Below are 24,833 nucleotides of genomic sequence, written 5' to 3' on the forward strand. Positions count from 1 at the left end.
ATGCGATGCTGCGCTGGGACCCAGAAAGCAGTAGACAGGAAGTTACCGCACACAAACAAACAGAGAGGTAAACAATCAGTGGGGGACTGTAGGAGCCCTGCTGAAGTGTAAAAATACCTAAAAACATCTGGGGGGGGACATTCAAACCCATTCAAATGTTTTTTTTATTTTGATCCCAGACAACCGCTTTAAAGGGATTCTGTCATGTCATGCCTACAACCTAAACATATGGCCAGGTCCGTCCAAATAGCATGAATCCGAAACTGTCCTTATTAAATGTGCCTGTGGCTCTATTAACACATAAAACAGGTTTTTATAACCTGTCATTCACCTACCTAAGGTGCCCAAGGGGACGTCGCTTCATAGAGGGTGCCCGGCTGCAGCCATCTCTGGTGCCCAGCGCCACCTTCCCACTAGAAATCTCCGCCCTCCCTGTCTATAGTGCCGCCTTCCTCACCTCAGCCCCGCCTCCACAATCGTCCGGTCCCTCAAGTTATGCCTAGTGTGCACGCGCGGGATCTGGCAGAGGGACCGGACGATTGCGAAGGCAGGGCTGAGGTGAGAAAGGCGGCGATTTCAACTGGGAAGGCGGCGCTGGGCACCAGACGGAGATGGCTGCAGCCGGGCACCCTGTATGCAGCAATGTCCCCTTGGGCACCTTAGGTAGGGGAATGACCGGTTATAAAAACCTGTTTTATGTGCTAATAGAGCCACAGGCACATTTAATAAGTACAGTTTCGGATTCATGCTATTTGGACGGACCTGGCCATATGTTTAGGTTATAGGCCTAAAATGACATGACAGAATCCCTTTAAGTGTTGGATCTGTCACCTGTGTGCCTGCTAGCTTAAAAAGTTTTTCTACCCCTTATATTAGTGTCAGAAGAAATAAGCAAAGCATGGTAATTCTGGTCGCTCATCTTTCATACATACCGACATTTTCTATCCAGCTGTGGCACCCATTTTTTCTAAAATTACAAGAGGGAGTCCAACCATAGTTGTCACTTTTGACTTCTCTGGAAAGTATTACTTTGCTATTTATTGAACATGCTGAGAAAATTGGTGACAATATGGTTGCACTTCCTATTGCAGGAAACTGCATATTTCTCCCCAAACAAACATAATAATAACCAATTTCTAAATTTAAGGATATAGCCAATTTCATATTTTGGGTGCAAATCTATTTTAAAGTTATTGGGGCGTCAAGTCAACATAGGCATAGCGGTGAACGTATTACTTTCATTAGGTTTTTGTTTGTACTGAAAATTCCAAATATCTGATAAACCTCTCCGGAAGACAGAAAAAAAAAAAAAAAAAAAAAAAAGAAGGTTATGGTCCTGAGTTGAAGCTAGATCAATGAGTAGGTTAAGTCTGTAAATAGGCAAGTTAGGCTTTGTAATCCAGCTCTGCATTCATCTTGTTGTACATTATGTATATTGCTTCAATTGTGGTGGTGAAGTGGACCAGGAACTGACGGATTTTCTCTATGCATTCTTCCTCTTTCACATTTTGTCCTTTCGAAAGGGCCTTAAGGAAGTCATCTTTATATGGAGCAGCACAGAGCGCAGCCTGAATAACAGAAAACACAGGTTACTGTGTGTATAAGATGTGAACATTCTCATCAGTAGTCCAGAGATTTACCCATCCTAATTTTTAGACAATGTGGACAAAAGGCTGGATTAGACAGCCCAGTTCTGCCGCTGATTGTCAGGAAGGAAGCGTTCTTTCCCAGCAATCGCCTAGTCGCTAGTGGAGGAGACCAAAGCTATTACATGCGCAGAATATGGAGGAGCGATCGTTATGCCATCGCTCTTCCTTATTCTGAATCATTTTTTGCCGACTGCAAATCATGATTAGACACATCTTTTGCAGTGTGCAAATAGTGAACTTTTAAAGGGAGCCTGTCACCAGATTTTGACCTTATAGACCGCTTACATAGCGCTCTAGCATAGCAGTCTATGATTCTAATGGTACCTTTGATGTTTTCTTGTGAAGTTCCCCCAAGGCAAAAACAGACTTTTATTCATATGTAAATTAGGGCTTGTAAGTGCTCAGGGGCGGCGTTCACCTCGTTGGTGCCCAGACTGTTCTGGCTCTTTTTGTCATATCCCCGCCCCAGCCTCTTCCTCTGCCCGCCCCGCTCTTCCTTTGCGTCCTCCTTCTCAAGTTCTCTGCAGCGAGATCCCACGCCTGCACTCTCCATTGCTTAGCCGAGGCATGCGCAGTAGCTACTGCGATGCCGTGCCCACAATGGGCATCGCAGTGAACATGCCCCAGCAAAGCTATGGCTAGCGCAGGCGTGGGATCTCGCTGCAGAGAAGGAGGACACAAAGGAAGAACGGGGCGGGCAGAGGAAGAGGCGGGGATATGACGAAAAGAGGCAGAACAGCCTGGGCACCAACGAGGTGAACGCCGCCCCTGGGCACTTGCAAGCCCTAATTTACATATGAATAAAAGTCAGTTTTTGACTTGGGGGAACTTCACAAGAAAACATCAAAGGTACCATTAGAATCATAGACTGCTATGCTAAAGCGCTATGTAAGCGGTCTATAGAAAGGTCAAAATCTGGTGACAGACTCCCTTTAAAACTGTCAAAAGATTTGGATTACCCGATGAACGAGCATTTGCTCATTCATCGGGTAATCGGCAGCAGTATTATACTGCCAGATCATCTAGCAGAAAATCTGCCTGTCTAATTCAGGCTTTAGGCTAGACCAGTGATGGCGAATCTATGGCACTCTTGTTAGAGGCAGCACCCCGAGCACTCTCTGTGGGCACGCGGGTCTGTGTGAGCCTTGCATAGGGTTGCAACATGTGTTCCACAATAGAAGTGCTCATTAGTACAGCCTCATCCACACTCGCTGCTCACTATATGCCCAGGACAGGACCTGCGCTCTAGTGTGATGAAGTTTCGCAGCATTGACTGGAACCAGCAGAATCTTCGAAACATCATCACGCTGGAGCACAGATCTTGTCTTGCGCAAGAAGAGTGGGTAAATGGGGCATTAAAGAGAACCTGTCAACTCTACTATGCTACCCTCACTGAGCGTTTCTAAATGTTCATTGTGTTACCCTAAACATATACATTACACTTTTAATTTCATTTGCAGACGAATTCAATAAGTATTATGCATTTTTTTACTTCCCGCCTTTTATGCAAATTAGCAGTCATATCTTACTTGTGTGACGAGAGAAGAGTCATATTTTCAAGCTCTGACTCATCTCAGGTTAAAGGGATTCTGTCACCAGGTTTCACCCCCTCCAGATAAAAATATGGTTATGTTCAGGGAGCTTTAACCATTCCTAATGTGGTCTTATAAAAGTAATCTGTAGGCTCATTTTGCTAAAAATACGCTATTACTAACCTGTCAATCATAAAAATAAGGTGCCCAATGGGATGTAAATGGCTCCAAGCTGCCGCCCGCACCCGCTGCAGTTTGTGCCCAGCGCCGCCTCATAATCTTCTGTGACGCCTCCAGCTCTCCCTCCCCCTCCTGCTGTAACATCGCTGTGAAAGCCTCCCTCCTCCTGCTGTAACATCGCTGTGAAAGCCTCCTGCTCTCCCTCCTCCTGCTGTAACATCGCTGTGAAAGCTTCCTGCTCTCCCTCCCTCCCCCCTCCTCCTGCTGTAACATCGCAATGTTACAGCAGCAGGAGGAGGGGGGAGGGAGAGCAGGAGGCTTTCACAGCGATGTTACAGCAGGAGGAGGGAGGAGGGAGAGCAGGAGGCTTTCACAGCAATGTTACAGCAGGAGGAGGGAGGCTTTCACAGCGATGTTACAGCAGGAGGGAGGGAGAGCTGGCGGCGTCACAGAAGATTATGAGGCGGCGCTGGGCACGAACGGCAGCGGGTGCGGGCGGCAGCTTGGAGCCATTTACATCCCCTTGGGCACCTTATTTTTATGATGGTTAGTAATAGCGTATTTTTAGCAAAATGAGCCTACAGATTACATTTATAAGACCACATTAGGAATCGTGAAGGCACCCTGAACATAACCATATTTTTATCTTAAAAGGGGTGAAACCTGGTGACAGAATCCCTTTAATTTGCATATGTATCAAATCTGTTTTTTTTTTTACACACTGAAAGCACACAGAGCTATGGGGACTGGGTATTGCAGATGTGCTAGCGGCCATCTAGCAACCCATGTCCTTAGCTCTATACCCAAAATCCAGGCGACAGGTTCCCTTTAATAATACTGTAACCTCTAATGGTGGCATTTTTAATACTGGAAGCCACTAATGGAGGAAAAAAAATAATACTAGGGGGCACTAATGGCGGCATTCATTTTACTGTGAGCCATTAATGGGGGGGGGGGCACTATTGGGGCCTTATTAATACTAGGGGTCACAACGGGGGGCCTTATTAATACTGGGGGCTGCTAATGGGGTATTATTAATTCTGGGGGCCTTATCAATATTGTGGGCCACTTCTGGGGCATTATTAATACTGGGGGCCACTAATGGGACATTTTGAATACTAGGGGGCACTAACAGGGTCATTCATTTTACTGGGGCCTGTGTTAAGCCAAGCCCCCACAGCTTAACTTGACCGGTATTTTTCAGTATTCAGATTGCTGTGTTGGCACTTTACAATAAGTAAGTGGGTTTTGTGTTGCAGTTTGGGCACTTGGTCTTTAAAAGGTTCCCCATCACTGGGCTAGACTTTTTAAACCTGCATCAGGATTGGCTAATAAATCTGGTGAAACTTCAGAATGTCTAGTCTACATTTTTAACACTTAGTTATAGCAGTCAGCCGAATGGGTGTTCAGAACACACTTCTCCAATGTATATGCTCGAGAACAACTGCCTATAATACTTCAAGAGTTCATTTAAACCAATGTTTGTCATTTTTATGTAGGTTTTCATTTATGGATTTAAATTTAGTTTTTACCATAGAGAAATGAATACCACCAGAAGCAACAGGGAACGTGTTCCCTTCCCTGTCTGCTGCCATCCAGGCCATGGATTGCTACCTAATGAGAGAATTGGATCAGCTTTTCCACCAGCTTACACTTCAGAAAGTGTGTCCCCATTGTAGTTTATATGCTAATGCAGCAGCGCGTTTCACGAAACCCACAAACTACAATAAAGACGGCCAAATGGATGCATGGCCACCTCTTAATTTCATCTACTGCTTTCTGGAGGGCCACTCAGGGATCAGAAGACCCCCATTCTGCTGATATATGCAGGTCCATCCGTACTCCTGTCCCTGCTCTCAGACACTTGTCACTTCATTTCTCTCAGACATGACAAATACATGTGAGCAGCCAGCAGACACAGACAAGCAGGTCTATGACCAGACGGTTGGGGTCCCGTTCATTAATACTTGGGCCACTTACCTGGAATACTTTCTGTACAACCCAGCCATGGTATTTTTTGAGTGCAAGCTCATAAGCCTTTGTTACATTGACTTTAATGTGATTTGGGTTATTTTCGTCCCTTTCTCCATCAGAGATGCTTTGTAAAAACACCTGAATAAATTTTAGGCCCCTGTGAAACAAGTGAAAGTATGCGTTACATTTGTAAATGGAAAGAACAGATTATTTGTTACAGGAAACAAAGGACATGTCTGATATAGGAGTCCTATGGTAAGTGGAGTAAAAATATTTTGAAAATGTTACATTTTGGAAAAAGCAAATTTCTAATTATACTCCTTTCCACTATTCAATCAGATACATGCTGCTGTTTGAGTTTTTCTATTGTAACCAGATATACGAGTATGTACTGTATTTTTCTGACTATAAGATGCACCTAGGATTTAGAGGAGGAAAATAAGAATTTATTTATTTTTGACCCCTAATCTTCATCAGACCTCAGATCAGACCCCAAAATCAGACCCCAATGCTCCATCAGCCTGAGATCAGCCCCCCCCCCAACCTCCATCAGCCTCAGATCAGACCCCCTTCAGCCTACATCAGATCAGACATTAAAAAAAAATAGGGAATCAATTTTTTTTAAAATAAACTATAACACCGTAAAATCTGTTTCTCTTCCGTTCATTGGGGGACACAGGCATTAACCATCGGTATAGCTGTTGCCGCTAGGAGGCAGACACTAAGCACACAAAGTGTTAGCTCCTCCCTCTTCAGCTATATCCCTTCCTGCAGGGACCAAGCTAATCAGTTTAGTGCAAAAGCAGTAGGAGAAGCCAGACATAAGTAAATCACATTATGTGCAAACTCAGAACCACACAGGCCCATAAACAAAAACTGGGTGGGCGCTGCGTCCCCCAATGAACGGAGGAGAAACAGATTTTACGGCGAGTACAAAAATCTAGTTTTCTCATCAGTCTCATTGGGGGATACAGGCATTGACCATGGGACGTTCCAGAGCAGTCCCTGAGGGTGGGCTTAACTTTAACCCCCCCCCCCCCCTACCAATCAGAGAACCGCTGTCTGCAAAACTCTACACCCAAATGAAGCGTCAGAAGATGCAAAGGTGTAGACTCTGTAAAAACTTAGAAAAAAGTATGCAAAGACGACCAGGTCGCCACCTTGCACATCTAAAGGACCGAAGCCTCTTGATACACCGTCACGCGGTACGCTTCTACAATAGCCAAACGAATCCATCTGGAAATAGAAGTCTTTGACGCTGCCAGTCCTAGTCTCGGCCCCTCTGGAGTCACGAACAGGGAATCCATACGCCTGAAAGATGCCGTCTGGGACAGATAGATATGCACTGCATGCACCAGATCCAGAGTATGGAGCGACTGTTCTCGAGGATGAGATGGGTCCGGACAAAATTAAGGAAGAATAATCTCATTTAGATGGAATGTCGACACCACCTTCGGCAAGAAGGACTGCACAGGGAGAAGGACCACCTTATCCTGATGGAGGATCAGGAAAGGCGACTGACATGACAAAGCCGCGAGTTCCGACACTCTACGGATAGAAGTAATTGCAACCACAAAAGCCACCATATAAGACAGGAAGCGAAGAGGAAGATGGCAAGTTTAGTGACTAGGGATGCGTGTCACACCCTGCAAGGCCAATCCGGGGCCACGAGAATGACAGGCAGTCCCTCGGACCTAATCTACCCGAGTAGCCACGAAATGAGCGGAAGAGGCGGGAACACGTATGGAAACATGAACCGAATACATGGCATCACCAGTGCATCGCATGCCAGGGCCCTGGGGTCCCTGGACTGTGTGACGAAGTCCTCGACCTTGTTGAATCGTGAGGCCACATCCGGCTGACCCCACCTTTCACAGATATCCCGAAAGACCTGCGGGTGAAGAGCCCACTCGCCGGGATAGAGACTCTCCCGGCTGAGAAAGTCCACGATCCAGTTGTCTACGCCTGGATTGTGAACTGCCAAATCACCACCGTCTCTGCCATGACTGTCGAGCTCTGGGTGCCGCCCTGGCGATTGATGTATGCCACCGCCTTGGAGTTGTCGGACTGCACCCGCACCGGACAACCTGAGATGGTCTGCCCAGTGTTGCAGAGAGCCGAATTGCCCTTAACTCCAGAACATTGATTGGAAGGGAGCACTCCTCGCATGACCATACCACCTGGACAGAGATTTTCCAACACTCCCCCCCCCCCCCCCCAACCCCTGAGGCTTGCGTCTGTTATTAACACCCTCCAACGGAGAGGGATAAACAAACGCCCCGATGTCTACATCGGAGAGGCCATCCATCATCTGAGTCTGGGGAGCGATCCCAGCTGGACAGAATGGCTTGCTGAAGCACTCTGGTATGGAGCCGAGCATAGAGAATTGCTTCAAAGGCAGAAACCATGTGCCCCAGAGCCCACATGCAGCGACGAATAGGAACTGGAGCTGGCCGAAACAATGAGCGAATCTGAAGATGGAGAGCGGATAGCTTTTTTCGGAGGAAAGAACACCTTGTCCTGACAAGTGTCCAGTACCATGCCCAGATATGTCAATCGCTGCGATGGATAAAGACAAAACTTCTGTCTGTTCACGATCCATCCGAAGCGCCCCAGGGTGTCCAGGACTATGCTCAGGCTATCTGCCGTCCCTTGGAACAACAGACCCTTTACCAGGATGTCCTCTAAGTAAGTGATCGCCACGATCCCACTGACATGGAGCTGGGCCATGACTGCCGCCAGAACCTTCGTAAAGACCCTGGGCGCTGTGGCCAGGCTGAACGGGAGGGCTACAAATTGGTAGTGAAATGGACCCACTGCGTACCGGAGAAACCGCTGATGACTGACGCATATGGGCATGTGAAGATAAGCATCCTTGATGTCCATCGAGGACAGGTACTCCCCCGGTTCCATGGACGCAATGACAGACCTCTGTGACTCCATCCGGAATCTGCGGACGCGAAGGAAACACTTGAGCGCCTTGAGGTCAAGAACGGGATTGACTGTCCCCTCTTTTGGGAACCACAAAGAGATTGGTTCTCCCATAGCCTCACCCATGTAGAGGCAAACACCGACTGCAGGGCTGTGCCCACTGCTTCAAAGGCAGATTTTGCAAACGCTTCCAGCTTTTTATCTTTGATATCTTGAAAAAGAAGCCCCACCCGCCATTGGCAAGGTAGTATATTTAGCCAAGCAGGAAACTGGTGGGTCCGACCATTTCTTAGTCAAATCCTCCGTAAAAGGATAAAGGACGTTAAAGTGTTTTAGCAACATAAAACATCTATCTGGAAAATCAAACTCCTGGTGGTTGGGGAAACACTTGTGTGAGTGACGGGACCTTCTAAAAGAAAAACCCGAGCTGGCAGATGATGGAGCGGGATCTTCAACCTGCAACGTCTCAATAACTGCCGTAATCAAATTGTCCACCATGGAGGATAGTTTGGGAGACTGACCCTCCGGTGAGACATCTTCTTCTGACCCTCTCTCCTCAGAACATGCCTCTTTAACTGAGGACATGTCGGCGTGAGACTCTTTAGCAGGAGGAGGAGAGGCCAAGGACACGGGAGACACAGAACCTCTTTTGGGGGAGGAAGTTTTGGCCCGTTTTGTGGGGCGGCCGCGATGGGCACGAGCCCCACGATCCCCAGAGTTGGACCGGTCAGAGGACTGCCTTGCCGACAAATGCCCCAATATATCCACAATAGCTTTGCAGGTATTGAAGACATCCTGTACCACCCTAGACAGGGAACACGTCCATTCCGGTTCTTCCGTCGGTTGGGCAGCGGGAAGCAATGGGTTCGGAGCTGAGCCACTTGATGGCGGCACAGCACACGCAAAGCAGAGGGAGTCTGACTGAGGGGATGGTAATTTAGTGCGACATGATGCGCAGGCAAAATGACGCACCAACGGGACCGCCTACTTCGGGACCTGGGGTCTGGGTTCAGACATAATGACACCCCTGTCAGCCCAATGAGGCAAATGGGAAGGTTAGGCCCTGCAAGAAGGGACAAACACTTACCCAGCCTGTGTCCCTCCAAACGCCAGTGAGACCCTCATTTCCCGTCAGGAGTTTTAAAAATCTGGAAGTGGGTGGAGCCCACTCTCCCACTGCTGATGTGGGGGTGGGACGAACACAAGCCACGCCCACAAAAAAATGCTGCTACTTCAGCGCCCGTCCATCTTCCCGGGCCAAGCCACTCGCTCTCCGGCCACGCGCCCCCCGGCCGGCGTCCCCGGCCACCGCAGGGAAGCCTACAGTCACAGAAGCCGGGGCCTTGTATAATAAGCCCCGGCTGCCCCAGAACCACGCTGACAAAGGAAACAGTGCTTCATCAGGACAACTCCGCCCTCTCCTCTCCTGGTGTGCTCCAGAGGACGTCAGCCCAATACAAAGAAAGCAGCCACCCCTTTGCTGCAGCAGCTTCCCAGGTATGTTAACCCTTAAAGGAGATTGCTGCCCAAGTCCATACGTGGGGAGGAGGGGATACTGGCCAGGGTACTGGAGGTGGTGAGGGAGGGGGGCCCTACTCACCTGTCCAACGTCTTCTGCCCCCCTGACTCCAGCCAGATCACCACCTTCGGTGTGCAGCCCCTTGGTGAGGGACGCTACAGAGGGAACTTTCGCTGGGCGGCCGTGGTGATGCACTTGCTGGCTGGAGACAGAGGTTTTTACAGGGACCTCTGGTCCTCCATTTCATCTAGAGAGCGGGAACAAGCAGTGGGTTAGGGTGACCCTCTGGTCTCCTGGGTGGGAGTTTTTACCCGAAAAAAAAAAAAAAGGGGACACAAAATTAGTAAAATCAGCAGACCTGTAACGCAGGAAGGTCTGCCTCCTACAGACACTAAGCTAAAACTGATTAGCTTGGTCTCTGCAGGAAGGGATATAACTGAAGAGGGAGGAGCTTAAACTTTGTGTGCTTAGTGTCCGCCTCCTAGCGGCAACAGCTCTACCCATGGTCAATGCCTGTGTCCCCAAATGAGAAAAATAAATAAAAATAAATACTTACCTCACTTGCCCCGGACACTGTTCACAGTAGGGTCCGAGAGAAGACCAGGGAGCAGTGAGCAGAGCCAGCACAGCGCTTCCCTCATCAATCCCTGCATATGACAGCTTCCATAATTGCATTCAGACTATAAAATACACTGCCATTTTTCCCTCACTATTGGGCAAAAAAAGTGCGTCTTATAGTCCAAAAAAAATACAGTAATTTCTTTCTATACAGTATACCGTAATCTACAGTAATCTAAAGTGTATGGCCAACTTAAAGAGGTTTTTCTGAGACTTACATACTGATGATGGCCTAGCCATAGAATTCATCATTAATCTTGGTGGGGGTCCGACACTTGGTACCCCCACAAATCAGCTGTTTCGGGCTGCAGCTATCAATGGAAGGAACCTAGTGGTTACATCCACTTTATCATTTCTCATACCGGCGGCTACCTGAAATAGCCGATTACTGGGTGTGCCAGGTGTTGGACTCCCAATGATCAAATATTGATAAATTATCATGAGGACAGGCAATCAATATCTCAGTCCAGGAAAACCCCTTTAACACTCATGCATTACTGTGTTTTACCTAGCACAATGAACCAAGGAATTCTGTACAGAACCAGAGAGCCATTTGGAGTTTATCTCTACTGTACCACAGCAAATGCTTGGAATGAACAATGCATCAGTAAAATTAAAAATCTTGAAACAGTAAATGGGGCCAACATGCAATACCTGGGTCATGCACTCTCCATTTGTTTTCCAAAGCCTTAAAGAGGACCATATATGAGAAGATGCTCCAAAATAGTTATTATAACTGTCGTGTTGTTCCTTTATCATTCACCAAGAATGGTAATGTATCACAAGATGCTTATTAGGGTTGTTGCGGGTATCGACATTTCGATACCCAATCAATACTTTTGTCCCGTTATCGATACGATACCGGTATTTCCATTTTTCCGATACTGGGCTGCGCAGTCTAGTATCACAGAACATGAGCGCACTGCTGTCAGCACACTCATGTTCCCTCAGCAGCACAGGGGAGAAGGAAGCAGTCTCTCCCCCTGTGCCGCGCTGCCAATAAAGAGGGGCAGACGCACTGCGCCACCAATGATAGAGGACCTTTCATGGGTCTGGACTTTGTTAAGTTAGCAGGCTACATAGAGCAGCACCCAGGGATCTCCCTTCACTTATTATTATTCCTGGGCGCCGCTCCGGCCCAGTTACAGTCTTCTGCTCCGTATGCTAATTACTACTATCGGAGCAACGGGGAGGAGACATCAGCTTTTCTTCTGGGCGTTCCTTCTCCCTGGCTGTAGCGCTGTCCAATTGCAGCGCAGAATGTCACAGCCAGGGAGAAGGAATGCCCAGGAGAGAAGCTGATGTCTCCTCCCCATTGCTCCGATAGTAGTAATTAGCATACGGAGCAGGAGACGCCCAGGAATAATAGTAAGTGAAGGGAGATCCCTGAGCGCCGCTCTATGTAGCCTGCTAACTTAACAGTCCGGACCCATGAAAGGTAGTCTTTAACTTTTAATACAGGAGGCAGGTGCCGGGAGCAGCAGAATCACATAGCCGGCACCCTGCCTCTGACAGGGAGCTGCGATCAGCGGCAGTTAACCCCTCAGGTCCCGCACCTGAGGGGTTAACTGCCGCTGATCTGCTGCCGGTACCCACCTCCTGTATTAAAGGTTAATTATCATTGGTGGCGCAGTGCGCCTGCCCCCCTCAATCTATGCAGTGAACGCCGGAACAGAAAAAAATAAAATTAAAAAAAAATGCGCGATTCGCCATTTTTGAAAATGCGGAATGCACGTGGCTTTTTATTTTTTTTCACGTGGTATCAAATGGTATAGAGTATCGCAATACCTTTTTATGGTATCGAAATTGAATCAAAAATGTTGTATCGCAACAACTCTCGTGCTTATGGCGCAATGTGAATAGGATTTGTAAAAAACAATTGATCAAGTTACCTTTTTAACCACATCAGAGCTAGAGTTGCTCCAACTTTTGGCCAACGAGGTCCATGCATTTCCTTTTCTCCTTCCAAAATCTGCTGCAACGTTTTGAACTTGGTGGGGTTTGTTTCATAGACATTACGAATTTTCTGACAAATGACAAAACATTTTTACAAAATTAGACTTAAAAGGGGTGGTCTCACTTTAGTAAGTGGCATTTATCATGTAGAGAAAATTAATACAAGCCACTTCCTAGTGTGTTGCGATTATCCATATTGCTTCCTTTGCTGGCTGGATTTATTTTTCCATCACATTATACACTGCTCGTTTTCATGGTTACAGACCACCCTTCAATCCATCAGTGGTGGTCTGCTTGCACACTATAGAAAAAAGCATCAGACTCTCTCGTGGCCAGGACCATGGGTGCCCACATAGCCTAGTGTTTTTTCCTATATTAAGCAAGCACGACCACCACTGATGGATTGCAGGGTGGTCTGTAACCATGGAAACGAGCAGTGTAAAATGTGATATAAAAAGGAACAGATAGATTATATAAATTTACCAATGGAGGAGAAAAAAAAAAAAAAAAAAGGAACAACTGCAAAAAGATATAGGATTTTGATGGAGGGAAAAAAATAAACGTATTACAATACTTGCCAGAAAAAAATGGGAAAAGGAATTACAGTCTTTTACGGAAGAGAAATGGAAAGATGCCCTTAGAAGTTATGTTTTGCAAAAACGTATCCGTCCCATTTCCGTTATGCAGGGGAGTCCTCTCCTGCATAACGGAAACGGGACAGATCTGTTTTGCAGCCCATAGACTTCTATTATAACGGAATCAATACTGGAATGCCTCTAAAGGCATTCAGTTATGCATTCCATCATAGAATTGCGTTATGGTCCGTGGTAACAGAATCCATAACGCAATTCACCTTTTACCACCAAATGAAGCGTGAACGAATTTCAAAATATGAAATTCGCACATCTCTTCTGGTGAATAACAACATCTTTCTAACAAAGCTAGAACTAGCCCTGTACATCACATGGCTCTACATTTATTGCTCCCATTGTTCTGCTAGATGTATTTCAAGCTGGCAGCTTGGGGGGGGGGGGGCACATCCTGCCTGCTGCAGCTGGTGGCAGTCGAAGGATGGAACTGCTCCTGTGCTTTCATCTCAGTGAGCAGAACAGAGAAATTTTAAAAAAAGCAAACAGCAGGTGGCTATACAGATAAATGTCATCAAATAAGCTATACATTTTTAATTACATTAATTTAAAAAAGTATTCAGATCCAGGTGCTTGTTTGAAAACTGTAGAATAGTATTCATGAGACTCAGCTGCGCCTAGACCATCGTGACAGATGAACGCAACATCACATGGCCTAGGAAAAGGCCTAAGCACTCACTAAGCACCACAACCCCTTCGTACTGCTGATCGGCAGGTGTTTTGGTGGTCTGCCCTCTGCTGATTTCATATTGATGACCTGCAACATAGCTCCATATTTAAGTATACAGGATTGATTCGGATAGGACAGTCTCTATGTAGTGAAAAACGAAGAAGCCACAACACAAATGGTTTTCCAGGACTTTTGATATAGTTGACCTATCCAACCCTCAACACCCCCATGATCAGCTGTTTCAGACAGCTACCAGCAACATAACAGTGGATGTCCACTTTGTACTGGTCCTGCCAGAGTATTGTAGCTCAGCTCCCATTCAAATGAATGCGAAGTGAGCTGCAGTACACCAGCGCCAGACACCACTCAGTAGATGGAACCTTCTATCCACCGTATAGTTTCCAGAGCCAGCAGCTGCCTGAAACAGATAAATCGGTGGATGTGCTGGGAGTCAGACCCCCACTAAGCTAATATTCATGATCCATCTTGAGGATAAGCCAAATATCTGAGTTTTGGAACAGCCCTTCAATTAGCACTGCACCTCCTTTGTAATGAGGCTTATGCCTGGTCAAATGCCCAACAATATGCCATCACACTGTCTTACAGATAATAAAAGTTACAAAATTCAGTGGCATGGCATAGTATTTTTCACAGCCTGTTTAACTAGATGACTAGAATATGTCCTGAAAATTCATGTGTCCCGAGCCAGAATGCACAACAAAGAAAGTTGGTTAAATGGTCTTGGAATAAAAGGATGCAAATAAGAACCAAATCTAGAAAAACACAAGAAAAATAAATAAATACCGTTATGTTGCCTGTAATGTCAGCCTTGATTGGAGAGAATATAGCAGAACCGAGGCAGTCTGAAAACAGAAATTAAATTTCAATGTTCAAGTTCATTTTAACACATTTCTACTTGTGAAGATTGAAGTTTAAGCTAGAAGCTCCTTCTCATTCCTTTTAGATACATTGGCTCCAAGAGCAATACAGTCAGGTCCATAAATATTGGGACAGCGACACAATTCTAACATTTTTGGCTCTATACACTACCACAATGGATATAAAATGAAACACACAATATGTGCTTTAAGTGCAGACTGACAGCTTTAATTTGAGGGTATTTACATCCAATTCAGGTGAACGGTGTAGGAATTACAACAGTTTGCATATGTGCCTCCCACTTGTTAAGGGACCAAAAGTAATAGGACAGAATAATAATCATAAATCAAACTTTTACTTTTTAATACTTGGTTGCAAATCCTTTGCAGTCAATTACAGCCTGAAGTCTGGAATGCATAGACGCTGGGTTTCATCCCTGGTGATGCTCTGCCAGACCTCTACCGCAAGTGTCTTCAGTTCCTGCTTGTTCTTGGGGCATTTTCCCTTCAGTTTTGTCTTCAGCAAGTGAAATGCATTCTCAATCGGATTGAGGTCAGGTGATTGACTTGGCCATTGCATAACATTCCACTTCTTTCCCTTAAAAAACTCTTTGGTTGCTTTTGCAGTATGCTTTGGGTCATTGTCCGTTTGCACTATAAAGCGCCATCCAATGAGTTCTGAAGCATTTGGCTGAATATGAGCAGATAATATTGCCCGAAACACTTCAGAATTCATCCTGCTGCTTTTGTCAGCAGTCACATCATCAATAAATACAAGAGAACCAGTTCCATTGGCAGTCATACATGCCCACGTCATGACACTACCACCAGCATGCTTCACTGATTAGGTGGTATGCTTTGGGTCATTGTCCATCTGCATTGTGAAGCAGAAAATATTGCCCGAAACACTTCAGAATTCATCCTGCTGCTTTTGTCAGCAGTCACATCATCAATAAATACAAAAGAACCAGATCCATTGGCAGCCATACATGCCCATGCCATGACAGTACCACCACCATGCTTCACTGATGAAGTGGTATGCATAGGATCTCGAGCAGTTTCTTTCCTTCTCCATACTCTTCTCTTCCCATCACTCTGGTACAAGTTGATCTTGGTCTCATCTGTCCATAGGATGTTGTTCCAGAACTGTGAAGGCTTTTTTAGATGTCGTTTGGCAAACTCTAATCTGGCCTTCCTGTTTTTGAGGCTCACCAATGGTTTACATCTTGTGGTGAACCCTCTGTATTCACTCTGGTGAAGTCTTCTCTTAATTGTTGACTTTGACACACATACACCTACCTCCTGGAGAGAGTGTTCTTGATCTGGCCAACTGTTGTGAAGGGTGTTTTCTTCACCAGGGAAATAATTATTCGTTCATCCACTAAAGTTGTTTTCTGTGGTCTTTTAGTGTTGCTGAGCTCACCGATGTGTTCCTTCTTTTTAACCACTTAAGGACCACAGGTTTATACCCCCCTAGTGACCAGGCCCTTTTTTACAAATCGGCACTCCACAACTTTAGCGGTTTATTGCTCGGTCATGCAACTTACCACCCAAATGAATTTTACCTCCTTTTCTTCTCACTAATAGAGCTTTCATTTGGTGGTATTTCATTGCCGCTGACATTTTTACTTTTTTTGTTATTAATCGAAATTTAACGATTTTTTTGCAAAAAAATGACATTTTTCACTTTCAGCTGTAAAATTTTGCAAAAAAAACGACATCCATATATACATTTTTCGCCAAATTTATTGTTCTACATGTCTTTGATAAAAAAAAAATGTTTGGCCAAAAAAAAATGGTTTGGGTAAAAGTTATAGCATTTACAAACTATGGTACAAAAATGTGAATTTCCGCTTTTTGAAACAGCTCTGACTTTCTGAGCACCTGTCATGATTCCTGAGGTTCTACAATGCCCAAACAGTAGAAAACCCCCACAAATGACCCCATTTCGGAAAGTAGACACCCTAAGGTATTCGCTGATGGGCATAGTGAGTTCATAGAACTTTTTATTTTTTGTCACAAGTTAGCGGAAAATGATGACGATTTTATTTTTTTTATTTTTTCTTACAAAGTCTCATATTCCACTAACTTGCGACAAAAAATAAAAAATTCTAAAAACTTGCCATGCCCCTCACGGAATACCTTGGGGTGTCTTCTTTCCAAAATGGGGTCACTTGTGGGGTAGTTATACTGCCCTGGCAATTTAGGGGCCCAAATGTGTGAGAAGAACTTTGCAATCAAAATGTGTAAAAAATGACCGGTGAAATCCAAAAGGTGCACTTTGGAATATGTGCCCCTTTGCCCACCTTGGCAGCAAAAAAGTGTGACACATCTGGTATCGCCGTACTCAGGAGAAGTTGGGGAATGTGTTTTGGGGTGTCATTTTACATATACCCATGCTGGGTGAGAAAAATATCTTGGTCAAATGCCAACTTTGTATAAAAAAAATGGGAAAAGTTGTCTTTTGCCAAGATATTTCTCTCACCCAGCATGGGTATATGTAAAATGACACCCCAAAACACATTCCCCAACTTCTCCTGAGTACGGCGATACCAGATGTGTCACACTTTTTTGCTGCCAAGGTGGGCAAAGGGGCACATATTCCAAAGTGCACCTTTCGGATTTTGCAGGGCATTTTTTACACATTTTGATTGCAAAGTTCTTCTCACACATTTGGGCCCCTAAATTGCCAGGGCAGTATAACTACGCCACAAGTGACCCCATTTTGGAAAGAAGACACCCCAAGGTATTCCGTGAGGGGCATGGCGAGTTCCTAGAATTTTTTATTTTTTGTCGCAAGTTAGTGGAATATGAGACTTTGTAAGGAAAAAAGAAAAAAAAAGAAAAATCATCATTTTCCGCTAACTTGTGACAAAAAATAAAAAATTCTAGGAACTCGCCGTGCCCCTCACGGAATACCTTGGGGTGTCTTCTTTCCAAAATGGGGTCACTTGTGGCGTAGTTATACTGCCCTGGCAATTTAGGGGCCCAAATGTGTAAGAAGTACCTTGCAATCAAAATGTGTAAAAAATGGCCGGTGAAATCCGAAAGGTGCACTTTGGAATATGTGCCCCTTTGCCCACCTTGGCTGCAAAAAAGTGTCACACATCTGGTATCGCCGTACTCAGGAGAAGTTGGGCAATGTGTTTTGGGGTGTCATTTTACATATACCCATGCTGGGTGAGAGAAATATCTTGGCAAAAGACAACTTTTCCCATTTTTTTTATACAAAGTTGGCATTTGACCAAGATATTTTTCTCACCCAGCATGGGTATATGTAAAATGACACCCCAAAACACATTCCCCAACTTCTCCTGAGTACGGCGATACCAGATGTGTCACACTTTTTTGCAGCCTAGATGCGCAAAGGGGCCCAAATTCCTTTTAGGAGGGCATTTTTAGACATTTGGATCCCAGACTTCTTCTCACACTTTCGGGCCCCTAAAAAGCCAGGGCAGTATAAATACCCCACATGTGACCCCACTTTGGAAAGAAGACACCCCAAGGTATTCAATGAGGGGCATGGCGAGTTCCTAGAATTTTTTTTTTTTTTTGCATAAGTTAGCGGATATTGATTTTTTTTTGTTTTTTTTCTCACAAAGTCTCACTTTCCGCTAACTTAGGACAAAAATTTCAATCTTTCATGGACTCAATATGCCCCTCACGGAATACCTTGGGGTGTCTTCTTTCCGAAATGGGGTCACATGTGGGGTATTTATACTGCCCTGGCTTTTTAGGGGCCCTAAAGCGTGAGAAGAAGTCTGGAATATAAATGTCTAAAAATGTTTACGCATTTGGATTCCGTGAGGGGTATGGCGAGTCCATGTGAGATTTTATTTTTTGACACAAGTTAGTGGAATATGAGACTTAGTAAGAAAAAACAAAAACAAAACAAACAAAAATTTCCGCTAACTTGTGCCAAAAAAAATGTCTGAATGGAGCCTTACCAGGGGGGGGGTGATCAATGACAGGGGGGTGATCAATGACAGGGGGGTGATCACCCATATAGACTCCCTGATCACCCCCCTGTCATTGATCACCCCCCCTGTAAGGCTCCATTCAGACATCCGCATGATTTTTTACGGATCCATGGATACATGGATCGGATCCACAGAACGCATGCGGACGTCTGAATGGAGCCTTACAGGGGGGTTATCAATGACAGGGGGTGATCAGGGTAATCAGGGTGATCACCCCCCTGTCACTGATCACCCCCCCTGTAAGGCTCCATTCAGACATCCGCATGATTTTTTACGGATCCATGGATACATGTATCGGATCCACAGAACGCATGCGGACGTCTGAATGGAGCCTTACAGGGGGGTTATCAATGACAGGGGGTGATCAGGGTAATCAGGGTGATCACCCCCCTGTCACTGATCACCCCCCCTGTAAGGCTCCATTCAGACATCCGCATGATTTTTTACGGATACATGGATACATGGATCGGATCCACAAAACGCATGCGGACGTCTGAATGGAGCCTTACAGGGGGGTTATCAATGACAGGGGGTGATCAGGGTGATCACCCCCCTGTCACTGATCACCCCCCTGTAAGGCTCCATTCAGACATCCGCATGATTTTTTACGGATCCATGGATACATGGATCGGATCCACAAAACGCATGCGGACGTCTGAATGGAGCCTTACAGGGGTGTTATCAATGACAGGGGGTGATCAGGGTAATCACCCCCCTGTCACTGATCACCCCCCCTGTAAGGCTCCATTCAGACATCCGCATGTTTTTTTACGGAACCATGGATACATGGATCGGATCCACAAAACGCATGCGGACGTCTGAATGGAGCCTTACAGGGGGGTTATCAATGACAGGGGGGTGATCAGGGAGTGTATATGGGTGATCACCCGCCTGTCATTGATCACCCCCTGTAAGGCTCCATTCAGACGTCCGCATGTGTTTTGCGGATCCGATCCATGTATCCATGGATCCGTAAAAATCATGCGGACGTCTGAACGGAGCCTGACAGGGGGGTGATCAATGACAGGGCGGTGATCAATGACAGGGCGGTGATCAATGACAGGGGGGTGATCAGGGAGTTTATATGGGGTGATCAGGGGTTTATAAGGGGTTAATAAGTGACGGGGGGGGGGGGGGTGTAGTGTAGTGTAGTGTGGTGTTTGCTGCGACTGTACTGACCTACCTGAGTCCTCTGGTGGTCGATCCTAACAAAAGGGACCACCAGAGGACCAGGTAGGAGGTATATTAGACGCTGTTATGAAAACAGCGTCTAATATACCTGTTAGGGGTTAAAAAATTCAGATCTCCAGCCTGCCAGCGAGCGATCGCCGCTGGCAGGCTGGAGATCCACTCGCTTACCTTCCGTTCCTGTGAGCGCGCGCGCCTGTGTGCGCGCGTTCACAGGAAATCTCGCGTCTCGCGAGATGACGCCTATTGGCGTTAGTGTGACCTGGGAGAGCCGCCGCGATGACGCCTTTCGGCGTTAGCGTGGCGGCAAGCGGTTAAGAAGGTTCCAAACAGTTGTTTTGGCCACACCTAATGTTTTTGCTATCTCTCTGATGGGTTTGTTTTGTTTTTTCAGCCTAATGATGGCTTGCTTCACTGATAGTGACAGCTCTTTGGATCTCATCTTGAGAGTTGACAGCAACAGATTTCAGATGCAAATAGCACACTTGAAATGAACTCTGGACCTTTTATCTGCTCATTGTAATTGGGATAATGAGGGAAGAACACACACCTGGCCATGGAACAGCTGAGAAGCCAATTGTCCCATTACTCTTGGTTCCTTAACAAGTGGGAGGCACATATGCAAACTGTTGTAATTCCTACACCGTTCACCTGATTTGTAAATACCCTCAAATTAAAACTGGCAGTCTGCAGTTAAAGCACATCTTGTTCGTTTCATTTCAAATCCATTGTGGTGGTGTATAGAGCCAAATATGTTAGAATTGTGTAGATGTCCCAATATTTATGGACCTGACTTAATATTATTATTATTATATGGTGCCTACATATTCTGCAGTGCTTTAAAATCAGGGTTCATGTACAAACAAAATCATACATTACATAGCAACAATCAATTAGCAATTAAAACATAAGGAATAAAGGTCCTGCATGCAAAAGTTTACAATCTCTCAGGCCATAAGGGTGACACAGAAGGTAAAAAGTGCTTGTTTTGTACAATGGTGCAGCCATCATAAAAAATAGGAGAGTAGATATAAAGCTGCATGAGCCAGTCACCAGACGATATCTGAAGTGCCTCCGGGTGCTTGAGGATGTAGTGGATAGTGTTGGATGATGGAGAGCTTTGTGGGCGAGAATAAGGACTTTAAATTGAATTCTGTACTGTATAGGCAACCAGTGCAATGACTGGCACAGGGAGGAGGCATCGGAGTAGTCACTGGACAGATAGATGAGCCTGGCAGCTGCATTCATGGCAGACTGGAGAAGGGAGAGTTTAGTAATGGGAAGACCCATTAGTAATGCCTTGTAGTAATCAAGATGGGAATGGATCAGGGCAACAAAGTTTTTGTTGTTTCTACATTATGAAAAGGGTGAATTCTAGAGATTTTTTGAGGTGCGAGTGGCATGAGCAGAAAGCGATTGATCTTCACCACCTAAATTCAGTGTCGAACATTACACAGAGTCAGCGGGTGTGCTGCGTATGCGGTATGGTAATGTCACAGAGGAATCACCGATTCACACTCAACTCCACAGCACCATGGGCCCCAAGAGGGAACGACAAAGCAGGATATATATATATATATATATATATATATATTTTTTTTTTTTTATCAAAGGGCAAGTAATTGTAATTTGTGTTTTCTTGAGTGTTCTAGAAGGATAAGGAATTCATTCTATTTATGTAAAGGAGTTATCCGAAAACTAATATTAATGACCTATCCACAAGGTAGGTCATCAATATCACATTGGCGGGGTCCAAGTCCCACTACCCCCACCGATCAGCTGTTTCGGGTAGCTGTGGCACTAACCGGATCTCTGGTGAGTGTGGCAGCCTCCCGGGCGCTTTCTAAGCATAGAACCGTACATTGTATAGCGGCTGTGCTTGGTATTGCAGCTTTGCCCCTTTGACTTGAATGGGGCCGAGCTGCAACTAGGCCATATGACAGATGTACGGTGACATCACATGACCTAGGAAGAGGCTGCGGCGCTCACAGAGTGACCGTTTTCTTCTAACAGCTGATTGCCGTGGTCCCGGGTGTCAGTTCTTTGCTGATCTGATATTGATGACCTATCCTGAGGGTAGATCATCAATATTAATTCCCAGTTAACCCCTTTAATGTTGAGAAAATCTGTCACAGCCATAAGTATGGAACATTAGCAGTTGTTAGCTACTTTTTAGGTACGTGGTACAAAGTTACATATATCTAGTACGTCATATAACAATCTACTTTCTCCTCATTGACATCTTCCCATACGGCTGTCAAAAGTGTAATTTGGCCAGTATTTCCTGTTAGCTAAAGTAACCGCACGACAGCATAAAAAAGAATACCCCTGACTAGGTTCAACTTCTGTCTAGTAAGAGTGGTGACAGAGCTTTTTTTGTGGCAATTTTTTTTAACCAAAGCCAGAAGTGTTTTGGGAGAGAATAAGAAGTACAAAGAAGAACTAAGGCCCCAGGCCCCTTTCACACGGGTGAGATTTCCGCGCGGGTGCAATGCGTGAGGTGAACGCATTGCACCCGCACTGAATCCGGACCCATTAATTTCTATGGGGGCTGTGCACATGAGCGGTGATTTTCATGCATCACTTGTGCGTTGCGTGAAAATCGCAGCATGTTCTATATTGTGCGTTTTTCACGCAACGCAGGCCCCATAGAAGTGGATAGGGCTGCGTGAAAAGTCGCAAGCAAATGCGGTACGATTTTCACCTACGGTTGCTAGGAGATGATCGGGATGGGGACCCTATCATTATTATTTTCCCTTATAACTTGGTTATAAAGGGAAAATAATAGCATTCTGAATACAGAACTCATAGTACAATAGGGCTGGAGGGTTTAAAAAAATTAAATAAAAATAATAATAATAATGTAACTCACCTTAATCCACTTGATCGCGCAGCCTGGCTTCTCTTCTGTCGTCTTCTTTGCTGTGCACAGGAAAAGGACGTCACTGTGCTCATCACATGGTCCGTCACATGGTCCGTCACATGGTCCATCACATGGTCCATCACCATGATGATGGACCATGTGATGAGCGCAGTGACGTCATCAAAGGTTTATTTCTACTGCACAGCAAAGATGAAGACAGAAGAGAAGCCGGGCTGCGCCAACAAGTGGATTAAGGCGAGTTAACTTATTTTTTTTAACCCCTCCAGCCCTATTGTACTATGCATTCTGTATTAAGAATGCTATTTTTTTTCCCCCTTATAACCATGTTATAAAAAGGGAAATAATAGCAATCTACAGAACACCTAACCCAAACCCGAACTTCTGTGAAGAAGTTCGGGTACCAAATATGCAGATTTTTCTCACACGCGTGCAAAACACATTACAATGTTTTGCACTCGCGCTGAAAAATCGTGCATGTTCCCGCAACGCCCGTGTAAAACCTGCCTAAGACTTCTTGCTGCTGTATCCCTTTTTGGCGTTGGCTCAAGAATTGCATCAAAAACTGGCATAAAAAGTTGTGTCTGATACCACCCTAATATTATCTTATCCAACAAGGGTTTCATTTTCAGGAGAGTGTATTCATAGTAAAGAAACAAGCAAAACAAAAAAAAAAAAAAAAAAAGAGACAAACTTTAATATTTAAATGCAATAAGTGAAACCGGCAGAGACATCGGTCACTATAGCTATAGGTGGATTTGCTCTGAGCCAATATCATCCAGTATTTTTAGGCTTCCAACGCTTTGGTGCTTTCACACCCCTAATCTTTACCATGATATATGAGACTGAAAGCCTCAACGTCCCACAACAGTGGAAAAATACCTAGTGAGCCGAGTCACAAAGTGCAGCCGTCGGCATCTGAATAAATAATGAGACGAATCCTAATTTCTGCAGCTTCGGGTCAGAATGGAACGGCCTACTGTATCAAATTTATTTCATTATTTTTCTGGCGTCTGTAACAAAAGATAGTTACTTGATCTGGCATCGCCACAAGACAGAAGCTGATGGGCATCAAGTAACCTGCTTGCTTATCTCGGCCTTATAATCTCTACCTTGCAGATACTTGATGCAGATGTAAGCGTTTCATGTCATGAGTTAACCGGTCATACAAGAACATTTATAACCCAATCCGCTAAAACACATTGCATTAGCTGGAAATCTGTTCTGCCTAGAGTGTATAGAGAAAGTTGTTTAGATATGTTAGTTATACCCATTTCTGGAAAAGTTGGCTTTGTGTAAAAATTTTGAAGAAATATAAAATAAGGAAAAAAATTATAAAAATGTCTAAAAGAAAAACTACAGAGTGTGGATTCTTCAATTGACAAGAACCATGAGCTCCATGTAAATTTATTTCTGCATTTAAAAGCCACAGAGAAATGTATCTGCAAAGGAGCACATGCTTTATAGATGAGGATCCCTAGACACCTGAGCACTGGCATAACTCGCTGTAAATGAGACCCTTTTATTAAAACAGGACTTGAGAGATAAGCTAGTGACAGACACAGGTTGACTTTTTGAGTGAAACCCTTGTAATGAATGTAGAGAACATATTTGAAGGTTCTATATAGAAAGCATAAAAATGTATCTTGTTTGGTATAACAAGATAAACTAAATCAAGATGCACTGTTACAAAACAGTTGAGAAAAAAAAAATCCTGAAGTTTTTGCACTGGCCACTAAACCTAATAAGCACCATTTCTCAGACTGTACAGATCAGAAGTCATCTCCTAGACAGATCACAGGATTCACCAACACAAGATCCACTGTTCACAATAGGCGATATCACAGCTTATCTACTCCCTCCTGACCTCTACAGAAATCACAGAGCATGTCTACAAAACTCTCCCACTGAGGTCATTTAGACCGCTCACATGCATGTTGTCCATGGCCCACAGTGTCTGTTGTGAAGCATCTCTCTAAATGCTGTTAACCATAGCTCAGGAAACATGGAAGCTCCATTATCCTGCTCAGGAAATAGAATAAAAAATAAAATAAACCCCCCCCCCCCCAAAAAAAAATCTACAAATTATAAAAAAAAAAAAAAAAAAAAAAAAGTGTGTCACTATATAGTTTTAAACGGACAGAAAGAATTATAGGCGACATATACCCTTTAAATCTGACATGTGTTACTTTATTTGGCGATATTTTTAAAACACTTACTTATCCAGGCA

The 24,833-nt window shown here is 44.9% G+C and overlaps 1 protein-coding gene across 1 annotated transcript in view; it reads right to left on the reverse strand.

The window, feature by feature from the left end:
- Nucleotides 1-1,158: 1,158 nt before the first annotated feature.
- Nucleotides 1,159-24,833, reverse strand: part of LOC122933767 (glycolipid transfer protein) — a 62,538-nt gene continuing 38,863 nt past the window's right edge. The window contains exons 2-5 of the mRNA XM_044288761.1: nucleotides 14,481-14,539; nucleotides 12,296-12,429; nucleotides 5,342-5,492; nucleotides 1,159-1,568 (exon numbers count right to left, since the gene is read on the reverse strand). Of these exons, the coding sequence (XP_044144696.1) occupies nucleotides 1,386-1,568; nucleotides 5,342-5,492; nucleotides 12,296-12,429; nucleotides 14,481-14,539 (527 nt within the window). The 3' untranslated portion in view covers nucleotides 1,159-1,385. The remainder of the gene's footprint in view (nucleotides 1,569-5,341; nucleotides 5,493-12,295; nucleotides 12,430-14,480; nucleotides 14,540-24,833) is intronic.

The sequence above is a fragment of the Bufo gargarizans genome, chromosome 1 (assembly GCF_014858855.1).
Source record: "Bufo gargarizans isolate SCDJY-AF-19 chromosome 1, ASM1485885v1, whole genome shotgun sequence".
In the NCBI taxonomy this organism is placed as follows: Eukaryota; Metazoa; Chordata; class Amphibia; order Anura; family Bufonidae; genus Bufo; species Bufo gargarizans.